Raw genomic sequence first — 20184 nt, 5'->3', positions numbered from 1 at the left:
AACGCCGAGATATGTTATGTTGTTTTATATACAAAGGATATCATACTTCATTAAACAGTAAATTCCAACCAGAATGGGTATTTCAAATCAATGTGAAGAATCGAATTGTAAAACGTCACCGCCGTCCCCTTGGCATAGGGGATAACTCGATCGGACTGGTCCTGTAAGGGCTCGAATAGCCTCGTTTCGAGCCCGCTACGGAGACAATGGAGTCTCTATCCCACGAACCCGGTGTTTCGGATGGCATCTTCCAGCTAGTCCCATTTCGGGCGGCTCGCTTTTCTCTCTCTTGCCTCCGCCCGTAGAAGAATGCAACCGCCCCTAACAAAATGATGGCCATGGATCCAAATACGGAGCCAACAATAATGCCCACCGCTTTCGGTGATAGGTCATCAGACCCCTTAGCACCATTAGCGCCTTGTCCGGTAGCCTCTGCTCCCCCTTCGTTCATAACTGAAACCATCATCGGTGGGCGTGTCGCTAACGCGCCGGTTGTGTCGGCGGCCGTAAGAGGCAAGGCTAGCCTTGAAGTCGTCGGCACTGTCCGATATAGCAGATTTACTTCACCGGAACTGGCGCAGAGAGGCATGAGAGCCGGATCGCCGATTCCGTACGTCGGGAATATTTGGCGTGTTTGACAATTCATAGGGCCGCTTTTCGAACAGTTAGTTAATCGAGCTGAGATCTACTGGGTTATGAGGGAATAATAGATTTAGGTACTCTTACCAGTTAGAGGTCACGCCTTTGGAATATATCATGGCATTGTCCTCGCAGCCCGTAGCAAAAGCACAAGAGGAGGCCGTCGAAGCGCAGCATCCTGCGTATTTGGAGGATGTGGTGAATATCTGGCCATCGGGACAGTATATCGGCTTAGCTATTGGGTTGTGTTAGTTAGTTGACTGTGCTTCTTTGAAGAGACCACGAATAATTAACATACTTGTCGCTGACACAATAACGAACCCAACAAATGGGTCCTTAGTAATGGACGAAGCTGGAGCTGTGATAGGTGAAGCATTGTTCGTCGTTGTAGTAGACGGTGTCAAGTTCTCAGATTGTCCCACAACCCCCCATCCCCCAAACGACGCTATGAGCAAAGCTATGCGCCACTTCAACATGATTGTCGATATTGAAAGAGAGTGTGAGATCTAGATAAGTGAGATCGTAGATATTAAACGAGTGTATAGAAATTAAACGAGTGCCGAGAAATGGAATTCTCGTAATTCATAGTCAATTACCTAAGGTAAAGATGGAGCGAATCTTGAAGTCCCAAAATCGAGACGTAAATTTCAGAAACGATCGGCACGGAGAATAAATAAGGCATTTCGTCGTCTTTCCCATAATAGGCGTCATCCTGTGCCTCCTTGAGTGTCTGTTTCACGATAAGCAAACTAATTTACAACTTTCTGCATTCGTTCCTTTGGCTAATATTTGTTATTGCAAAACTCACATAATAGGAAGGACTAGAGAATCCTGCAGCCCTAAATGGGTCCTATATTTAGTCGATGAAACCCCCTGTCTAAATAGTAAGCTGGTGAGAGCCATGGAATAACAGAAGCTGTCGTCCCACGTGGTCCGTTTCCTTTAATAACGGAACAAAAAGTCAACAGCTCTAGAATCTCAGCTCAATATACTATCTCGTTTCACTACTTTCATTACATATCGTTCGTTACCAGGGTGGCGCAGCCCACTTCAAAGTCCTCCGCAAAATAGATCAAGATCCTTAAATAAAACCTAGCTGGTACTTTATTTTCGCTCTGCTTCCTAATTCTTCTAGCAACTGAACCACCAAATAGGATGACTCGTTAACCTCATGTTAACCTCGTTGGCTTCCTCCTGTAATCGTCACCCCATTGAACCTTTTTATATTCTAGTATCGTATGTTTCCGTACTTTAGGTACGTCCGAATGTCGCTCCCCCGATTTTACGGGTCAGTAAGTCTACACAGTAAATCAAATCGATCTCGTTGCCGGTTGGTTGGCCATTCCTTTGCCAATCCCAACTTGGGTTAGGTCGTCGAGCTCAACGATTCTTGCATTTTATTTAGCCCACAGACCCAGAAGTTGGCCAGTATGTACATAACAACGTGGCTGTGCTTATCAAGGCATCGCTATAAGACGACTTACCTTAAGTAAACCGCCTATGTTAGCCCTGGGTTGGGGTTACCTCCCCGCGCTATGAGATGCTTGTCGATAATACCAGAGAAATATCTTAATGTGACAAATAAAGGGTGCTAAATCGGGAGTGACAAACAACGAAACACGGCGTTGGTCGCTTTCTTTGTCTAACTCGAAACAGCCATCGGCACTAGGTTAGGTTTTTATTTTACCCGCTGTGCCACTTCTCTTAGGAATCAAAGCACAGTCCATGATGCTATACTATTATTCAGAATTTCTGGGTACGCATCCGGCGGGTTAATTTACCCTTCTTATCATATGCTGGTGGGCTCACACTTATAGAATTTGCGGAGATAATCATGCTATTAGAGAAAACGTAAATGATCCTAAGGCTTGGCTCCATGTGACTTCACGTTACCTGCTGGGTCTGATCTCTCTCTGGAAATATAAGACCTTGCTAACCCGAAAGGTGATTACTAACCACTACGAAGTATGTAGGTAATAAATAAGCAGCATCAATAACTCTATGAGAAAACGTTAAGCTATTCGAGAGTCCCAACCGGACCTTATACCCCGTGAAACTTTTTAGTCTCTGCTCACTTAGGTAAGTTCGAAAGAGTTTTGGAGAGCTTTTTCATGGTGAACTAGCCTATACATTCAGTACTCGAGCAACACCTCTTATGAGCCGGTTGTTCATTGGATTGTAGTTAGCTGCTACTGGCTATCTCCCATCAATGAACCCAGGGTTGCGGGTCTGCCATGCGATGAGACTAGAAGACGCGGAAACAACTTCGTTATTTCGCGAGGAATTCCAACTACCCCCTTTGGTACAGGACCCAATTGCTATAAGTTCAAGAAAAAAAACATATTCTTTTATACCCTATCACATCTAGAATTTGACCATGTCTAGATCTGTATGAGATTAAAATGAGATTCAACAGTGCCCCGTAGAGTTACGCGGCACATGCACCCACATTGGATGGAGTATAAACTCTCTTGAGATGATTTAAAACTATACTGGTATAATGAGTCCGGATTACAAATAGAAAAATGATATATTCCTAATTTAACCTTACAAGATACAATTGAGAACAGACTATTTTGAACAATATATGAAACAGACTATGTTGAACAATATACGATGTGTTAAACGAGATTAGTTACGAGAAATATACCCACATATGATTAGACTTCATGGAGATGAATTAATTATAAGGTGTAAGACTAAGTAGTATACAATGTTCGTATTTCTGGTATTGTTGAAGCTCGTTAGAACTAGGGGGTATATGACATGCCAAGAGAATGAGGGGATTTCCTCATAAGACAAGGCATTGGTTTGGCTACTGTATTGCGATTGGACCTAGCTTCGTATGAATTTATGGAGTAACTGACAAGAGAATACCTCCTTAACCTAAAGTCAACTTAACATACAATACCTACGACATAGGGTTGCTTCATGGGGTCTGATTAAGGCAAAGACCATTATACGGAGCAGAAAAAGATTATTAACCTTGCCAATTGATTTTTTCTTGCGGACAACCGTACCATCTTCTATCATCGGTGCGCTTATACTTTTCAACTGTAACCGTGGCGCGTCTCATACATGGCATGAGTTATACTCCACCTTACCGCCGCTAACCCTTCACGGATAAATGTGCGTGGCGATTCCTCCAATGAGATACCATCGCCGGAATTTCAGGACTCCTTGACGAAGACTCGTTACGAAAACATCGTCCGCTTTACCCGACGAGGTCGGCGCTGAACCCACCTATATTAATACGGGGCGATGGACTTCGAAAAAATGAATCAGAAATTTGATTGCCCAAAAGAATCTCTCTTCTCGGAGGCCGATATTGTCGGAGGCAGAGATTGATCATGGCGCTGTATAAGACTATAGGCGCTCTTTTGCTCTTCCTGGGCACCACCGTGTCTGGTTATGCTAATCCCGGAGCATGCTCGGGCACTTGTGTTAATACGCATGATCCGTCTATCATCCGACGATCCGACGGCACGTACTTCCGCTTCTCTACGGGAGGGAAGATAGCTGTCCATACCGCGCCGGATATCACTGGCCCGTGGACTTATAAGGGTGCAGCTCTTCCTTCGGGGTCGTCAATCGACCTTGACGGCAACCAGGACCTATGGGTAAGTTACTTCAACAGTGCAGTCTTCGTTACGTGTTATCTCCACGAAATAGGTTCTAACCAGGAGCTTTCTCCAACAACCAGGCTCCCGAAGTTGCCTTGATCGGCAGCACCTATTACCTGTACTACTCCGTCAGCACATTCGGCGTGCAAGACTCGGCCATCGGCGTTGCCACCTCGTCCAGCCTGGACGTGGGCACATGGAAGGACCTCGGGTCGACGGGGATCCGCTCGTCGTCCGGAAAGCCGTACAACGCGATCGACCCCAATCTCGTCAACGCGGACGGCACGTACTACGTCACCTTCGGCAGCTTCTGGAAGGACATCCACCAGGTCGCCATGAAGAACCCGCCCAAAGCCGTGGCTAGCGGCGCCAGCGCCAAGCAAGTGGCTTTCGACCCCGTCAAGACGGACGAGGAGGGCGCCTTCGTGTTCAAGCACGGGAGTTATTATTACCTCTTCTTCAGCAAGGGCAAGTGCTGCGGCTACGACACGAGCAGACCAGCGGCCGGTGACGAGTATAAGATCTTAGTCTGCCGGTCTACCTCGGCGACGGGCGGGTTCGTGGACAAAAGTGGGAAGGCTTGCACGAATGGTGGCGGGACCGTGGTTCTCGAGTCGCATGGAAACGTGTATGGACCGGGAGGACAAGGAGTCTATGATGACCCCGTGCATGGACCAGTAAGTATCAGATCACCCACCCAAAAGGCTTAGGTACTAAGGATGCATTTCTAACTGTGTTTTCTTTTCCTACAGATTCTCTACTACCACTACGTCGATACTACGATTGGGTTTGCGGATGGTCAGAAGCAGTTTGGGTGGAACACCATCAATTTCTCCAGTGGCTGGCCAGTTGTGTAGACGACGGAAAAGTCAGCTTAGGGGGCACGCAGGCTACGTAGCAACGTACTCCAATCTCGAAGCCATCGTTTTTGGCACGGCGTGATTATAGATTGACTTAACTTGTGATACTTGCCTCAACTTGCTCAACCTGTTTTGTTGGTTGACACGATTTACCCGGGATAAACACCTAAGAGGCCCCCCTAAACTTCCTAGTGCAGCAGTCTAATGGCCTCACGAATCGATTGCGGGTTGTCCATGTTGTGACGGCGTTCTCCGTGGCCCACCTCTCCACTCACAGGCTATTTTATCGACCATTTGGTTGATCTGAGTTCGTGCTCTGTCTCTTTGAACTCCCCGTCTCAAGAGTTCGTCATAGTCTGTATGGCGATGTCGAATGTGAGCACGCACAGCTAGGCGAGTTCTCTCAGCAATATCCAGCTTCGTCGTTCTTCCAACTCTTCCACTATGCTTTCTCATCGTTTGCTGGATAGCTTCTGTCACATCTTTGGCGGGTATCTGAGGAAATAAGGAGAGAATGGAATTACGGAAATCGGTTTCCAGCTTAGTATCCTTTTTATGGAGATTTCGAGCTCGCGCATCTTTTGTCAAGTGATGGTTCTCTAGAGCTTGAAGGTAGATACTCTTTGGCACCCTGATGCCGGTCTGCTTCCTTCCTTCAGCGACTACATAAACAATATGGCCCTCGAGATGCGCTTGCTTCCGGCAATACCTGGTGATATATGCATTCCCCCTTCGAACGAACCGGTATCCCTTTGGCATTGGTTGCTCAGAAGATACCGAACACTCTGAATTTGACACCATGTTAGCTAACGGTTGGATACCTACCTTCTTACTTGAGTAGAAACGAAGAAATGAGGATGTAGTGATGCTTTCCCAACCAAGATTCACCACGCAGGCAATTTGGGTGTGTGAGAACTAGGTACCTAAGGGTGAGAAATATGACGAAGATGTTATTTGCCTATAACATTGGAGAGTTAGAACTAATCAATTATTAATGTATTGTATGATGGGCGAACAATGAGTAAAGCATTGGCATTGTTGATCTTTAGCTTAGGTACTGCCTAGGTACATTCCCTGCTATTTATTGCCTTTTGTTGTTAAGAAGTAAGTTTCAGATAAGAATAGTACCTTAGCAACTATACACACAATAATGATAAATACCTGTGGAATGAGTGTGTTGTTTGTGTAAAAGAAAAAGAAGTTTTAAGAGAGAGCAAAGGGGCCACGTGACTCATGAGCAGCATATTTACAATACCTCTATGTAATTGTTTGCGTTCGAAAGGCTACGGTCTAAGGTAGAGTAGATCCTTTGAAGGACATGCGTCTAAATCTCTTCAGGGGTAAGATGAGATGTAGCCAAATCATGAGAAGGATTCAACTTGAAGCAGCAGGAGAGTCCATAGAGGCCAGAACATGAAATTTCCATGCAGCTGACACAGGTCTCAAGCTGGAGGACAACTGAGTTGGCTGTTGCAGATCTGTTATTAAGAGTTGTTTTAAGTGCATATATTAGGCAGGTACCTACGTTAGGGACCTACGATATATACCGCTCCTACTAAGGTAGCATGATTTATCATGTACCTAGAAGCAGTAGATGGAAGACTACGAAATTACCACTCAACCGTCTATCGTTTTAGATGCTTACCCATATTAATATTAGGACCCTCAACTATACAAGACTAAACGTTATGCTAGCCAACTCCGTGGACATGATGTGAACCCAACCAAGACAAAACTCTTTCTAACTCTGGTGAACTGCTAGATTGTCCTGTAAGAAGTCTCGAACCAAAATGTTAAATCTCGTGTCACGTGTCCTCACGATCTCGGGAGTCAACTTGCTGAGATGTCTCTCCCAAGCCATCTGACTCCACGCGTGGTAGGCGAGTTGATCCTCGTAAAGGCTGCCGCCGTTCTTATCTATCTCCGCTGCCCACCTACGCGCTTCGTCCGAGCTCAGCTGCTTATGCATGAATTCGATATGGCTCCAGGTCCAAGTCGGCCAGAAAAACGCATTCGGTGCTAACGTGCAGACCTCGTCCGGGTGTTCTAATTCCAACTCCTTAGGAAGGACAACGCTATGGTAATTCCACTCCTTGGAAAGATCCGCGCCGTTATACTCTCGAAGCCATCTCGCAATAAACGAGCTGTTTTTTCGAGCGACCATGATAGCGTTACATAGACCCCCACGGTTCCCACCCTCGTGGCCTAATATTATATCGCGTGAGGAATTTAGAAGGGAAGTAAAGGGTCGGAATCCAAATGCATCCATATCCATGTAGATACCACCCTGTTCTTGGAGAAGCTTTAAGCGCAAGATATCGGAGACATGTGCGGCTTGCCATGTCACATCGGGAGAGCTCTTCAGAGCGGCAATCTCTTCGGGCGGATGGTAGACGAGTTCGATATCATCCTTCAATAGACGTATCCATGGGTTTGATAGGGGAGATGCATTCGGTTCGGGTGACGGTGGATCCGCAAGATATGTGTAATGAAGAGAAATCTTCTCTGCCTTCATACCCACGATGGCGCTTCGTACAGCGAGATAGCAGAGAAAGTCGAAGGTACCTGCACTAGGCTTGAGGTAAGGGTTGCTGAGTCCGTATATGAAGTGAACATGGTTGGGTATCGGATCTATGGGTTTATTGCTGTCGGTGGCTAATCGAGGGGTAAGGCCGTGCAAGCAATCGAGCTCATGTTGAGTAGGTACGAATTCTTGTTGAACTTTCCACTGGTAGGCGAAAGGCAAAGTTTGGCGCACTCGGTCCCCGAATTGTCTTACGGATGGCCAGATGGGAGGGCTAAGAAGCACCAAGGCGATGATGATGGGAAAGAAGAAGTAAACTCGACGACGGCGTGGAAGTATCATAGAATGATACATGCTAGGAGATATGCGAATATGTACCTAAAACAGCCTCGACGTGGTCGTGTCCCCCAAGCAGACAAAAAAAATAAAAAAATAAAAAATAAATAATTGGGAGCCCGGACGGCGTCTTAATTACGGTCTTTCTTGGCAACCCCAAGAGCCGGATAGCCGGTTGCATTCGCTAGTACTGGCTGCCGTTGTCTGCGTGCCTGGTAATAATATACCATTTATCGCGTAGCAGCAGCATCAGCAATGCGAATTGATCTGTTCCATAAATTGTGAGATGCGATATAGCGAAATGTGTGAGAGGAGACGGTTTGAAGCTTTGAAGAAGCGTTTTGAGACATAAAATAAATCATTGCTTAGGTACCTGGATTATGTAATAATTATGCATATAATGTAGCTGCCTATTATGTACATATGAGGTACATACGTAACCTATGCTAAGCCGCTGGGTTGGATTTAAACTTATTGAGCTATGACTTAATTGCCCAACACTGCTTTTCTCATTAAGGTTTGAAGGTACCTAGGTACGTAGTCCAAAACACCTCTTACGCTGGATATCTTAGGTACCTGAGTATTTAACAATTTATGACAGGGGCATTTTCACAGTTTATACTTGTAATATTACCCATCAAACAGCTAGGTTAAACTTAAAATTTATACATAATATACCTTATAGCGAAAAAAAAAAAGGGAACTCAACATTACCTAGCAGCTGCATATGCAGAGCTGCATGTGCATGTTGATAAACCCTGCATCAGTCCCAGAAATAGGGGTCTATCGACAGGTGCAACGTAAACCTTACAAACGCTAAAACACACTACGAGGTACATGTTTGTACAATACTTACCTAGCTGAGGTACCTATTGCCCTAATTGACATTTTCCAATTGCAGTTCCTTGTTGAAAATGGACCCTTGACAACTAAAAAAGATCAACACAACAACAATACGGGATAATCTCAGCAACAAATCAAGTTGAAGCAGATGGCCTCTCAAATGCCAACAAATAATAACAACGCCACCCCTTTAATTCATACAATACGCATGAGGTAACCCGTAGTTTTTTTTGGCTACGATATTTCTATCATGTCGTTTCTTCACCGACTCCCACGATTGCGAAGAAGAGGAGGATGGTTACAATCGCCTGTCCTTTGGGTTATAGGCGTTGCATGCCTTATCGAGGTTACCATTCACGCCTCTCGCTATCGCGTACCTATACCGCCGCGCGAGTTCGATACCCCCTTCTACACATCATGCCAGGAGCCTCCGAGCGCTCCTCCAGACTCCCCGCGCGAGAATGCCGCCATCGTGATGTTGGCTCGCAACCAGGAAGCCGAGCAAGCTGCGAGATCCGTTCGCAGCATCGAGCAGCGCTTCAACCGCTGGTTTCGTTACCCGATAGTGTTTCTTAACGATGAGCCTTGGAACGGCGAGTTCAAAGATGCTATCAACGCCTCTACGAGTGCCCCGACCTTCTTCGAACATGTCCCTAAGGAACAATGGACCTTTCCGTCGTGGATGGATCAGGACGCTGCCCGCGCGAGTATAAAAGATCAAGGCGACCGCGGTATATTGTACGCAGGGAAAGAGACGTATCATCACATGTGTCGGTTCTTTTCTGGGTAGGCTAGCCGACTATTCTTCTCAGCTGGTGTTTTACTGAGATGTCGACAATGTAGGAACTTCTACCAAGTGGAGGCGCTAAAGAAATATAAGTGGTACTGGCGATTAGAACCCGACGTCGAGTTCTCTTGCTCTATCACCTACGACCCTTTCGTCGAAATGGCCCGCCACAACAAGGTGTACGGCTTCACGATATCGCTCTGGGAGGAAAAGCGCACCTGCCCCAGTCTCTTCAGAGAAGTATCGGACTGGAAGGAATTAAAGGGTATCCCTAGCACCAACCTCTGGAAAGCGAGTGTTGATGCATCCTGGGTTCCTTGGCCTTTCCGCAGCCTACTCAGCTGGTTTTCGCATCGTGATAAAGCTGGTGACGGATGGAACCTCTGTCATTACTGGAGCAACTTTGAAATCGCCGACCTTGATTTCTTTCGTGGATCCAAGTATCAGGACCTTTATCAACACCTGGAACGCACTGGAGGCTTCTATTTCGAAAGGGTTCGTATACTCCAGGAATTGCCTCTATTTTTAAAAATGTTTGAATCGCTAATCCGGTTTTCTCGTAGTGGGGTGATGCCGCAGTTCACTCGCTGGCCGTGAATATGCTCGCAGAACCGCATCAGGTACATCATTTTGCCGATATTGGATATCGCCATGATTGGTATTACCAGTGCCCCGCAAACGCACCCGGTGGCCAACTACCCGAGTCCCAAGCGCTCAACGACGTCCAGAGTAAATGGGCTCCGGAAATACCCGGCGGCGTGGGCTGCCGTTGCGACTGCGACGGTAACCGGAATAGAAACCATGCTAGCTATTGCCTCAATAAGTTGAAGGCGCCTAACACTGCCCGCCGCCCCTGGTCTACTTGGCTACTTAGCTTTATCTTTTAAATTGCGCGCTTTTAGTTGATGTTCGTAGCCATTTCTCGCAGCATAGAGATCCCCTTTGGCCTAGGGCTTGTTGCCTCTGATCAACTTCTATTAGACCGTGGTGATTATACTGGCCATAGGGCTGTATACTTGACATTGCGTTTTGAATCATCATCATGGGAATAGTTCATACAAAAGCATTACGGGGCGACGAATTGATTTCCCAGACCACGTTTGTCAGGGGTCTCACAACCTTGTTTAAAGTACATCCCGCATTTATGTCATACATACGACTTAAACGAGCACTATCTTCTCTAAGAGTCGAAAGAAGATATTATACCTGTACCGGGATAGGCGTTACCAGGTCTATAGGATATCATATGATAAAGGAAACGACTAGATGATACGGCTGGTCTCGATTCGCTGTTTTTATACCCATTTATACGCGAGGCATCTAGATGAAGTCCCACCTATTTAGACTAAATGAGATACGAGCTTGAAGAGAAATACTGTCAGAGCTTTGATGACTTGTAATCTTTTAGGCTATGATTTTGCATTATTTGCTTTTGGCGTTGCTATTGCTGCTATTGAAGCTGAAACTCGGCTTTCAGCGTAGTAATTGTAACAGGTTGATCCAGCTGTCAGTATAGACCTGGATCAATATCTCCGTCGTCATTCTTTCATCTGCCTAACCTAAAACCCGACGATCCAGTTTGACCATTCCCGCCTTGCCGCCCTGCACCCTTATGTGGCTAGTCAATTGCCTAATAATATCTCGGTTTTCCCTATCGACCCCAGATCTCTTGCCTCAGGCTGTGTGCTTTGTCGGTCCAAATGGTCCATCAGGTCAAGCAATTATAACCTCTCCAGGTATACCAAAACGCCGAATGTCGAGATTTGGGACTTGATAACTCCTATGCGGTACGCATATGGCATGATATTGGCTGAGCCGAAGACGCTGAACCTCGACTCGGGCGTGACGCGCCGGCGTATATGCTCATGAGATGTTGTCGGTATCGACGGCCATTTCTTCCTTGGCAGCTTCGGCAGTCTCTTCCGCGGAAACGTCTACATCGAAAACACTTAAATCAGCCTCGACTTGTCTCTCCTATCCCTCCGCGTCACCGGTTGTCTTCTCAAAACAGAACAGAACATACCTTTCATCTCAAACTCTCCCTCTCCCTCCATCTTCCGCTTTAGGGCGTAGTTTATCTTGCGCTCGAGCTTGCGCCGCTTCTTATTACTAATAGAACGGTTTACACCACTATTAGGCAATAACCCAGGGCGAGCACCCCGCTGGGCATCTGCTTTAGAAATGCGTCCTTGTTTGTTAAGCATCGCCACCCTCAAGCGCTTCTGGTTCTGCTTCCTGGCTTTAGCAGCGCGGGCGATAAGCCGGTTCTTCGAGGGGCCATTGGGGTTCTTAACGGACGGCATTGAGATAGATGGATGAAGAAAAGAAAATATTGGAGGTGTCAGAAGAAGATGGATGTAATAGTTGTTGTATTCTCTAAAGGTTACGATACTTAAGATCCACTAAGTGGGAGTATATATACATTGTTGTCATGTGACAGGAGGGGTCCAAAGTTTCAAAAAATTTAGTGGGGTCGACTTTTAGGGATCTGCATGCTCCCCGCATCCCCGCAGCCCTCGTTAAGAACAATATTATGCAATACAGGTAGACTATATCTATCTACAGAGAATGAACTTTGAAGTATGAAGTACCAAGATACTTACTTCTATTACTACCCCTTTTCCTAGAAGCTTAATCACCATTGACTGTAAAATTATATCAAAATAAAAGTGTTTTGAAGTATCGTTATGCGGGTTGAGGAAACATGTAAGCAGACTTCCTGCAATACTACCGATCAGGTATGAAAAGGTCAGCGCCCTTGACCAAAAGAAGCTCTAGTCTCTTGTTGAGGTTGAAGCCCCTCTGATCCTCCGTCAGTTTCTCCATATCAAACATTGTCTTGCGTTTGAAATAGTTATATGCGGGTTATTTCATGATTATTCCCGGTTGGAAGTCACCTATTACATCCGAATTCAAACTAGATTAGATACTTAGGGACGTACCTTTATAAAAACCGCATCTTCCAAGATGAGCCCAGTCCCGATAACTATCACGGGATCCCTATGTGAGCTTTGCCACCAATTTATTGGCGACCTCTTCTCCTTTGACTTTACTAGACAGACCGTTTATCCGGCACGATGGGTTCCAACAGGCTCAGACTCAGACTGGACGGGAAAGGCTTGGGGAGACACTTTCCATCACCACGACACGCTCGAAGACCTGTCAAATAGCGCCAAGACGTGCCGCCTCTGTGAAGTTCTCTACGCAGACCTCGCACCATTAGAAACCGCTCTGCGTCAAGGCTGGTTAGGTCTATACCCATTTTGGACCTCAGCCCGCATAGGAGAGAACAAGCACAAGGGCCACTTTCGCGCCGGCTTCCGGGATTCTCTACAAGGTATGCCTTGGGGAAGCAATAGGATCGGGAGCATCCCGTTACACACCTTTAGAGTCTGCCGACGAGAGCCCTTGGGGAAGGGAGAACAGGTGCCCATCTTAGACGACTATAGGGCTGTCCCAGTGGTGCCAGCAAGTGTAACTCCCTCGCATATTTCTCAAGTCGCGGCTAGATGGCGGCAAGAGTGCAGCGACACTCACAGAAATTGTGTCAAGTCCGACTCGGACAACGCACTTCCGACGAGAGTCGTCGACATAAGCGATATTGAAACAGGTCGGATACGTATCTATGAATCAAACGGCGAGAAGATGCCTTACGTTGGACTCAGCCACTGCTGGGGCGGTATAATCCCGTCCGTCACCACGGAGGCCAACTTGAAGGCAAGGACTACTAGCGGGATGGACATCGACGAACTGCCACAAAACTTCAGGGACGCCATCCAGGTCACGAGAGCGCTCGGGTTGAAGTACCTTTGGATAGACGCACTCTGCATCATCCAAGACTCCAAGTCGGACTGGGACCGAGAAGCCAAGAGGATGTACTCCGTGTACGCCGGCGCCACGGTCACGATATCCGTGCTCGACTCCGCGGGGAGCACCGAAGGCTTCCTCAAGCCGACCAGGGCACCCCTGGCGGTGATTAGCGCCGAGTACGCCGTCCAGAAGGTGTACCCCGACATCAACGAGTACCTCTCACAGAGCCCCCTGAACGGCCGCGGCTGGTGCATGCAGGAAAGGCTCCTGGCGAAGCGCGTGCTGCATTTCGGGAAGGAACAGATGTTCTGGGAGTGTCTCTCGGACTTCAGGTGCGAGGACGGGAAGAGCATTTCGGGCGAGTCTGACGGCCACTTCGTTGCGCTATTCATGAGGATCCGAAAGCAGATTGGCATCGCCGCTGCACGGGGCGTCGAGCTGGATTGGGGGCCCTGGTACCAGCTTCTGGAAGAGTATACCACGCGGAAGTTTACTATGTTTACTGATAAGCTGCCTGCTGTGGATGGGGCTGCGACTTTGTTCAAGTCCACCAGGCGAACTGCGACGTACATCGCCGGCCTGTGGCGGGAAGATATCGCGCGGGGTCTGCTGTGGTGTGCGCATTATTACCACGCGCCGGGCCGAAGAGTTTGGGGCATATCAAGTACCGACCAGATCTCCGAACTGTCTAAACCGCCTAGAAAGCGCGCACCGAGTTGGAGTTGGGCTTCACTCGACGGTGCGCTTGACTTCTGGGCGCTCCGAATTAACGGGTTCGTGATCGAAGTCTTGGATGTCACAATGAACGCCGAGAAAGAAGCTACGCATGGCTACCCGGACGGAACTGTAACACTCAAAGGTCGTATAGCACCAATGTTCTACCATCCTCCCGAGGATAACAAATACGACGTCGGCGCCTTGACATTTGAACAAACCGAGACGCCGGATTCCCATTCCGGGTCATTAACTACCTGTGTTATGGATTTAGATCGTCGAACTCCGCGAGGGTGCTGGGCGCTGGTAATGACGGAGTCCTCCTTCAAAAAGTATTTTCTCGTCCTCCATAAGCGTGACGATGGATCCTACAAAAGAATCGGAATGGGCAATGCCGATTGGTCAGAGGTTGATCTGGCTAGGTTCCAAATGGAAGAAATCCAGATCTCTTAGAAGATTATCACAATGGAATACGAAACGAATAACCACCCACTTCAGAAAGAACAGCTCGGCACAAATAACTATAAGATTGATCATGCACGAAAAGGCCGATAGCTTTGAACATTATAGTATTTTTTCTTAAATAATTTTCTCTATACTCAAATGCGCTTTTACCATTCAAGTCGGTCATCGCATATTAAGCTAACATCGTATCGTCCATTTCCCTGCCAGACCTTGGCGCCAGAATTACAAGATGCTACAATACTCCTCAAATCGCTTATCATCCCTCCTGGTCCGCTAGCATATACGGCCGTGGAGCCTCTGACGGTGTTATCCACGAACTCTCTTACTATCTTGTTCAGGTCGGGGTGTTTATCGAATCCTTCCCCTCCGATCTTTTGAACATTGAGAAACGACGCAGACTGGACGGCCTTGATAGAAGAAACGGTAGACGAACTTAACCCGGACTCATTTATGGCTATGTCGTCCTTCTCCAATACTTCGTCGTTTATAGACGGACTCTTGCTGCTCGCTTCTCTCGTCACGTATATGTGAACTTCGATCTTATGCGCCTTGGCGGCTTTGCGAATGGTATCGAGCTCCTTCTCGACCCACCGGGTATCATCCTTCTTCCTAACCGCCCAGACCAGCTGGACTTTCCTGTCCTTCACTTCCGGCCGCTCTATTATTCCAAGCAACACCGGTAAGACGTATGTAATTCCTGTACCGCCAGCCACGCAAAGCACGTTCACATCCGGCGTTAATCCTCCGACTATCGATTCTCCATACGCCCCCGATAGGATTAAAGGAGTTGTTGCGCTAGGAGATGCGGCTAGTTTCTTTGCTGTCAGCTCTGCGAGCTTCTTCGTCTCTCCCTTCTTCGCCCTGAGGATGTATGAGTGCGAGACAAGCCCATCTTGTACCTTCGGCAGGTTGAGCGGTGTAAACGGGTGAGACTGCCATATGCTGCACTGCGTAAAGCAGAGATAGAAGTGCTGTCCGACTTTCCACGCATCCTGAGGGTGAGTAAAGTCCATACGCACTACGTCCCCGTGCTCCGCGTCGGGGAAATGCGTCAAAGATGCGTGCGCCGCTCGGAAACCCATGGATCCGCCAGGTAAGTATTGATAGTGAATAAGGGCCGAGCGTAAAAGCCTGACTCCGCGATCCAAGAACCAAAGAGCCAACCCAGGAATCAAGAAGCACTGCAGATTCGCCCAATGGCCCCAGCAAGCACCGATATACACCATCGCAAGAACGTAGTGCGCCTTGCGGAAAAACTCGTAGCCGGTGAGGCGAATACCCCAGGGGGTACTCAAGGCAAAGATAAGCAATAGCAGGATTTGCGCGACGATTCCCCAGATTATATACAACTGCTTGACCCATTCTATCGCAGTCGTGGGCTGCGGTTGATACAGTCGGATTTCGACAATACACCAAGCAATTGTGTGGAGAGATCCCTGGATAACGATAATGTAGCCGAGCCAGCGATGAAGGAAATTGAAGCTCTGGTACGGGACTCCGGTGAGAAGGGAGAGAATGGATTCTCTGCTCGATAGCAAGATGGACAACGGAGTAAGAGCATAAGCGAAGACACCAACTCGATCAGACCACGGTCCCAAACTTGTCCTGGTGTTGTACACCCCGGGCATCTTTTTCACGGGCGTGATCCACGTCTGATAGGTGATACCAAGGAAGCTGAATATCAGCAAATAGCCCGCTAGGACAGTCAGAATCAAGACTTGAAGTCGCGTCGTCCGGCCAAAGATGAACCGGACCGAGTCGGGTAGTAGATATCGGCGGACTAATGCAGCGGCGGTCCTCCTTATTCGCGAGCGTCGACTAGCTATCTTTGCTACCCTCTCGCTGTCGACGGCGCCGCTCGGAATTTCGTCTGCTCGGGGGGATGGGAATATACGTCTTGCCATAGTCCAAATCAGGAGAATTCCAGCAATTGCCGCCCACATGATACCGGAGTAGACCATAGTCAAATCGTGGGATCCGTAGACTTGGTCGAGATAGGCGCAAGACCCGGGATCGTTCGTACACGGAACAGCTCTGTCGACATAACCCCAATGCTTTTCCAGCGCGGCCGCCTCGCTGAAATTTTGAATATGGCGAGGTGCCAGTGAGTTCTCCATGGTCGCCATCGTTTTGCAAATCGCCCCGACGGCAAGACGCTGAGAGAAGCGTTCGAACTTCCAAGACGAACCAGCGACTAGAACAACCAGAGCGACGGGAAGGGGCTGGTTTAATACCTGGGGCGGTAGGGCTGCAAGCTTATTAGCTCCTGTCGATGGTTGGTGGATGGTCTAACGGTTACTTGCAGAAGCCGGTGGAACTCGATGATAATATAATAAAAAAAGATATGATAAAGTGGACAAGCATACAAGCGGAATCCGGCTGGATGACAGACTCTAGATAGCCTAGTTAGGCAGGCCACCGTCTAAAGATGGCATCCATTGCCGGGACAAAGTGGTGCCATGTTTAAAGTTGCCTCCTCAGCTCCTCCGTCCAAAGGGACAGCAGCTCCTTAGAAGCTCCGTCATCCTCGGCGGACTGGTGGAAACTTGCTCAAAGATGTTACCCCCCGATGGTTCGAAACAGACACCGTTGAGGCCGTTAAGGCCGTGAAGGGAAAGGCTTGAGAAGAATTGAGCACGTTTTTCAGGGGTCGTGGACGGCTTGGCGTACAAGGATATTCCCTAGTGTACGTATCCAAAACGACCAAAAGTGACCAAAAATGACCAATAATAGACGATGATAGACTAGACTTTTCAACGTTTTAGGGCGCCGAGCCGTCGAGGACGAGGTCCTAATGGACCAAACTGTCGGATGCATATCCACTTCGCCCGCGGTATGTTACTATCTATGTACATACGGTACGCAGACAGACAGATATGATCATCTGGGCCTCCATTGAATCCATTCCCGCTTCCAATAAGACCCGCCCATCTGATGTTTTCGTTCTTAGTGTATCTAACACCGTTAAAAAGCGAATTTAAAGAGGGAACTTTAAGGCTGTAGGCGCGGTCGCCGCGCCCAACTCCTTTTTCCAATCTTAACCCCGTGGACCTTGTTGACCTTCCCAAAACGCCAAAATCTTACTGCTCAATCTTGCTCTTATACTCTCAATTTATAAGATTATCGTCATATCTCCTGTTGTCGGGCGGGTCTCAAGAAGTCTTGGAAGTCTTGGAAGAGAAACGACGATAATCATAATAAAGGCACCATTACCTACTACTTCCTACAACCTGACCACTTTTTTTCTGAAGTCTCTCCACAGGCTATACAGGTGAAAAAGAAGAGCCCTTCGTCTTGTCCCGGGCCCCAATTGCAGGCTGAATCTCCGTGCCATCTTCCGAGAGCACCCAACGGGAAGGTTGTGACTAATTTTGCCGGCGCATCTAAATTAACCGCCAACATGGATCACGGCCACACGGATATGGGGAGTAGCAACGCTACGTGCACACATGCTGTACGTGTTGGCCTATTATATTCATATTCAAATTCCACCGGAGCCGACTGGGCAATGACTAACCGGGAAATAGATGGCATGGAACTGGAATATTATTGGCACCTGTAAGCCTTCCCTCGTTATATCCAAGACATCTTGGGGATGGGTGGGGTTGCGAGATTATTAACTTGCTGTAGGTTTCCTTGCCGAATCCTGGCGCATCGAAAACGAGGGTACTTTTGCGGCCTCGTGTATCGGGGTTTTCATCCTCGTCGTATGTCTCGAGTTCCTCCGCCGAGTAGGCAAGGAATACGACAGCTTTATACTGCGGCAGTTCAAACAGCACCTAGCGGCGGAGGCCCGCGCGGCCAAAGCAGAAAGCTCGTGCTGTTCCGACGAGCCGCCGGCCCCCGGGCCGCAGGTCGTCACGTTCCGGGCGACTCCCCTGCAGCAGTTAATCCGCTCCGTCATACATGCGTTTACGTTCGGAGCCGCGTATATACTCATGCTCATAGCCATGTCGTTTAACGGCTACGTCATAATCAGCATCATCATCGGCGCCGGCGTTGGGAAGTTCTTATGCGACTGGATGATCGCCAAGGTCGTGATCGGAAATGAATCCCAATTAGATAAGGGGGCGAGCAGTAATCTGGAAGAGGCGTCTGTGTGCTGTGGTTAATGACAGGTTTTATGTTTAGATACCCATTATGAGTTTAGTTTTTGGTTCAGGTTTGCTCGGACAAATAAATTTCTAATTTCGTCACAACGGTTCGAGGCTGATCTGCAAGAAGAAGCATATTCTCGATGTCCAGTCTATTTCAAGATCGATCGGTGAAGAATTTTCTTTCTGGAGACCACGTCGCAGCGTAGAGACGTTCTCGACCTCGCATCATATGCAATGCAAGTGTCATGATCTGTCGTCTAATGGCTATATTTAGTTCAACTGTAGACTCGGAGTCGTTACCAGATGCGATCGGTTGCTTGGACTCGACGAGTCTTGGATAATTATTATAACCCTGAACGGTCAGTTCTTGTCTTTGTAACCTCATCTCAAACATCACCAGTCGTGTTGCACAATTATTGCGTCACCATCTGGATATATATACTGCTTGGCCTGTTTTTGGCCACTCTCCGGATGTCAAGAGGCTTGGATCGGCCGGTCATATATTAGGCAATATGTGTCTGGCTTTTATTAATGAAAACATCACCGTCAAAAGCCGATGGGATATATCGGTCTGGAAAGGGGAACTATAGACTTGGAGGCGAATGTCTTGGAATTCAAGAGAATGTCGAGAGGTGTGAAAAAGATTTTATGCTTCACCTCGGAATTTTATATAAAGATGGTCTCAATAACACAATTGATGATTAGCAATTGCTGACAGCTACATCATCGTCGAGCATCTTCGAGTCAAGCTTTCGTCCAAGTCTCACATTCTCACCATAATACCAACAAGATGAACGTCATCGTCTCTTTGGCTGCCTTTCTTTCCGTGCTAAGCATGGCTATGGCCAACCCAATCACTAAGGCAACCGGTACAGCAACAAATTCAGCCACGGCGGACGTCACAGGAAGCATGTCGCTTCCTTATTTCCCACCTGGCGAATCAGCCAGTGCAACGACAACATCTTCGGCACGAGCGGAAGAGACTCTCAGCATGTCGCTGCCTTACTTCCCTCCTAGCGTATCCGCGACTGGAAGCGCTACTATCTACACTCCTGTCCCTACTTCTTCCTAAAGCCTCAAAAAGGGGAGTTTGTGGTCTGCCCTTGCTTTTCCGGTCTTCACCTGGGAGTCGCTCATTGCGCCTTTGGGTATCCCGAAGCAACGAGTTGACTCGTACGCCGGAACACTCGTTCGAAAATCTGGGGTTGAAGACCGAGGGAACTGCGAAGTTGCGCTCCTTTACTTTTCCCATGGGGTCTGTGATTTATAGTCTAATGCATTTATTATTGCCGGTTGTTATTATTACTCACAAAAAAAAAAAAAAAAAAAAAAAAAAAAAAGAAGAAGACGAAGGGGGGATGACTAGGAAAAATCTCAGGGAAAGACTTCATCCATCCGTTTCCGGACCTCCTCACGAAAATGCTGACAATCTTCCGCTGAACGATTGGCCAAGGCCCGTTGTATTTGTACCTCAAAAGTCATCGTT

The 20184-nt window shown here is 47.8% G+C and overlaps 9 protein-coding genes across 9 annotated transcripts; 4 read left to right on the top strand and 5 right to left on the bottom strand.

The window, feature by feature from the left end:
* Window positions 1–115: 115 nt before the first annotated feature.
* Window positions 116–1115, bottom strand: F4812DRAFT_463710 (uncharacterized protein; the record flags this gene model as incomplete). The annotated part of the gene is made up of 3 exons (XM_047938251.1): window positions 116–653; window positions 727–874; window positions 938–1115. The coding sequence occupies 3 exons, from the start codon at window positions 1113–1115 to the stop codon at window positions 116–118; spliced, it is 864 nt and encodes a 287-aa protein (XP_047785690.1).
* A 2389-nt stretch (window positions 1116–3504) lies between these two features.
* On the top strand, window positions 3505–5226 carry F4812DRAFT_245216 (glycoside hydrolase family 43 protein). The gene is made up of 3 exons (XM_047930676.1): window positions 3505–4259; window positions 4343–4939; window positions 5015–5226. Exons 1-3 carry the CDS (start codon window positions 3990–3992, stop codon window positions 5117–5119), a joined length of 972 nt encoding a protein of 323 aa, XP_047785689.1. The 5' UTR covers window positions 3505–3989; the 3' UTR covers window positions 5120–5226.
* F4812DRAFT_245222 (uncharacterized protein) lies at window positions 5153–6242 on the bottom strand. Its single transcript, XM_047930677.1, has one exon. The coding sequence runs from the start codon at window positions 5921–5923 to the stop codon at window positions 5333–5335; it is 591 nt and encodes a 196-aa protein (XP_047785688.1). The 5' UTR covers window positions 5924–6242; the 3' UTR covers window positions 5153–5332.
* Window positions 6243–6585: 343 nt separating this feature from the next.
* Window positions 6586–8302, bottom strand: F4812DRAFT_446729 (glycosyltransferase family 32 protein). The gene has a single exon (XM_047935672.1). The coding sequence runs from the start codon at window positions 7998–8000 to the stop codon at window positions 6864–6866; it is 1137 nt and encodes a 378-aa protein (XP_047785687.1). The 5' UTR covers window positions 8001–8302; the 3' UTR covers window positions 6586–6863.
* A 450-nt stretch (window positions 8303–8752) lies between these two features.
* On the top strand, window positions 8753–10808 carry F4812DRAFT_446726 (glycosyltransferase family 15 protein). The gene is made up of 3 exons (XM_047935671.1): window positions 8753–9611; window positions 9669–10107; window positions 10176–10808. Exons 1-3 carry the CDS (start codon window positions 9076–9078, stop codon window positions 10497–10499), a joined length of 1299 nt encoding a protein of 432 aa, XP_047785686.1. The 5' UTR covers window positions 8753–9075; the 3' UTR covers window positions 10500–10808.
* A 196-nt stretch (window positions 10809–11004) lies between these two features.
* F4812DRAFT_446713 (uncharacterized protein) lies at window positions 11005–12033 on the bottom strand. Its single transcript, XM_047935669.1, has 2 exons — window positions 11636–12033; window positions 11005–11546 (listed from the first exon to the last, which is right to left on the bottom strand). Exons 1-2 carry the CDS (start codon window positions 11913–11915, stop codon window positions 11476–11478), a joined length of 351 nt encoding a protein of 116 aa, XP_047785685.1. The 5' UTR covers window positions 11916–12033; the 3' UTR covers window positions 11005–11475.
* Window positions 12034–12085: 52 nt separating this feature from the next.
* F4812DRAFT_446710 (HET-domain-containing protein) lies at window positions 12086–14707 on the top strand. The gene is made up of 2 exons (XM_047935668.1): window positions 12086–12360; window positions 12430–14707. The coding sequence occupies exon 2, from the start codon at window positions 12580–12582 to the stop codon at window positions 14587–14589; it is 2010 nt and encodes a 669-aa protein (XP_047785684.1). The 5' UTR covers window positions 12086–12360; window positions 12430–12579; the 3' UTR covers window positions 14590–14707.
* F4812DRAFT_446708 (ferric reductase NAD binding domain-containing protein) lies at window positions 14708–17366 on the bottom strand. The gene has a single exon (XM_047935667.1). The coding sequence runs from the start codon at window positions 16725–16727 to the stop codon at window positions 14748–14750; it is 1980 nt and encodes a 659-aa protein (XP_047785683.1). The 5' UTR covers window positions 16728–17366; the 3' UTR covers window positions 14708–14747.
* A 635-nt stretch (window positions 17367–18001) lies between these two features.
* F4812DRAFT_463703 (Ctr copper transporter family-domain-containing protein) lies at window positions 18002–19770 on the top strand (the record flags this gene model as incomplete). The annotated part of the gene is made up of 4 exons (XM_047938250.1): window positions 18002–18055; window positions 18129–18159; window positions 18232–18698; window positions 19489–19770. The coding sequence occupies 4 exons, from the start codon at window positions 18002–18004 to the stop codon at window positions 19768–19770; spliced, it is 834 nt and encodes a 277-aa protein (XP_047785682.1).
* Window positions 19771–20184: the final 414 nt, after the last annotated feature.

The sequence above is a fragment of the Daldinia caldariorum genome, assembly GCF_022478825.1.
Source record: "Daldinia caldariorum strain CBS 122874 unplaced genomic scaffold F4812scaffold_27, whole genome shotgun sequence".
In the NCBI taxonomy this organism is placed as follows: domain Eukaryota; kingdom Fungi; phylum Ascomycota; class Sordariomycetes; order Xylariales; family Hypoxylaceae; genus Daldinia; species Daldinia caldariorum.
This window is presented reverse-complemented; position numbering and strand designations above follow the sequence as displayed.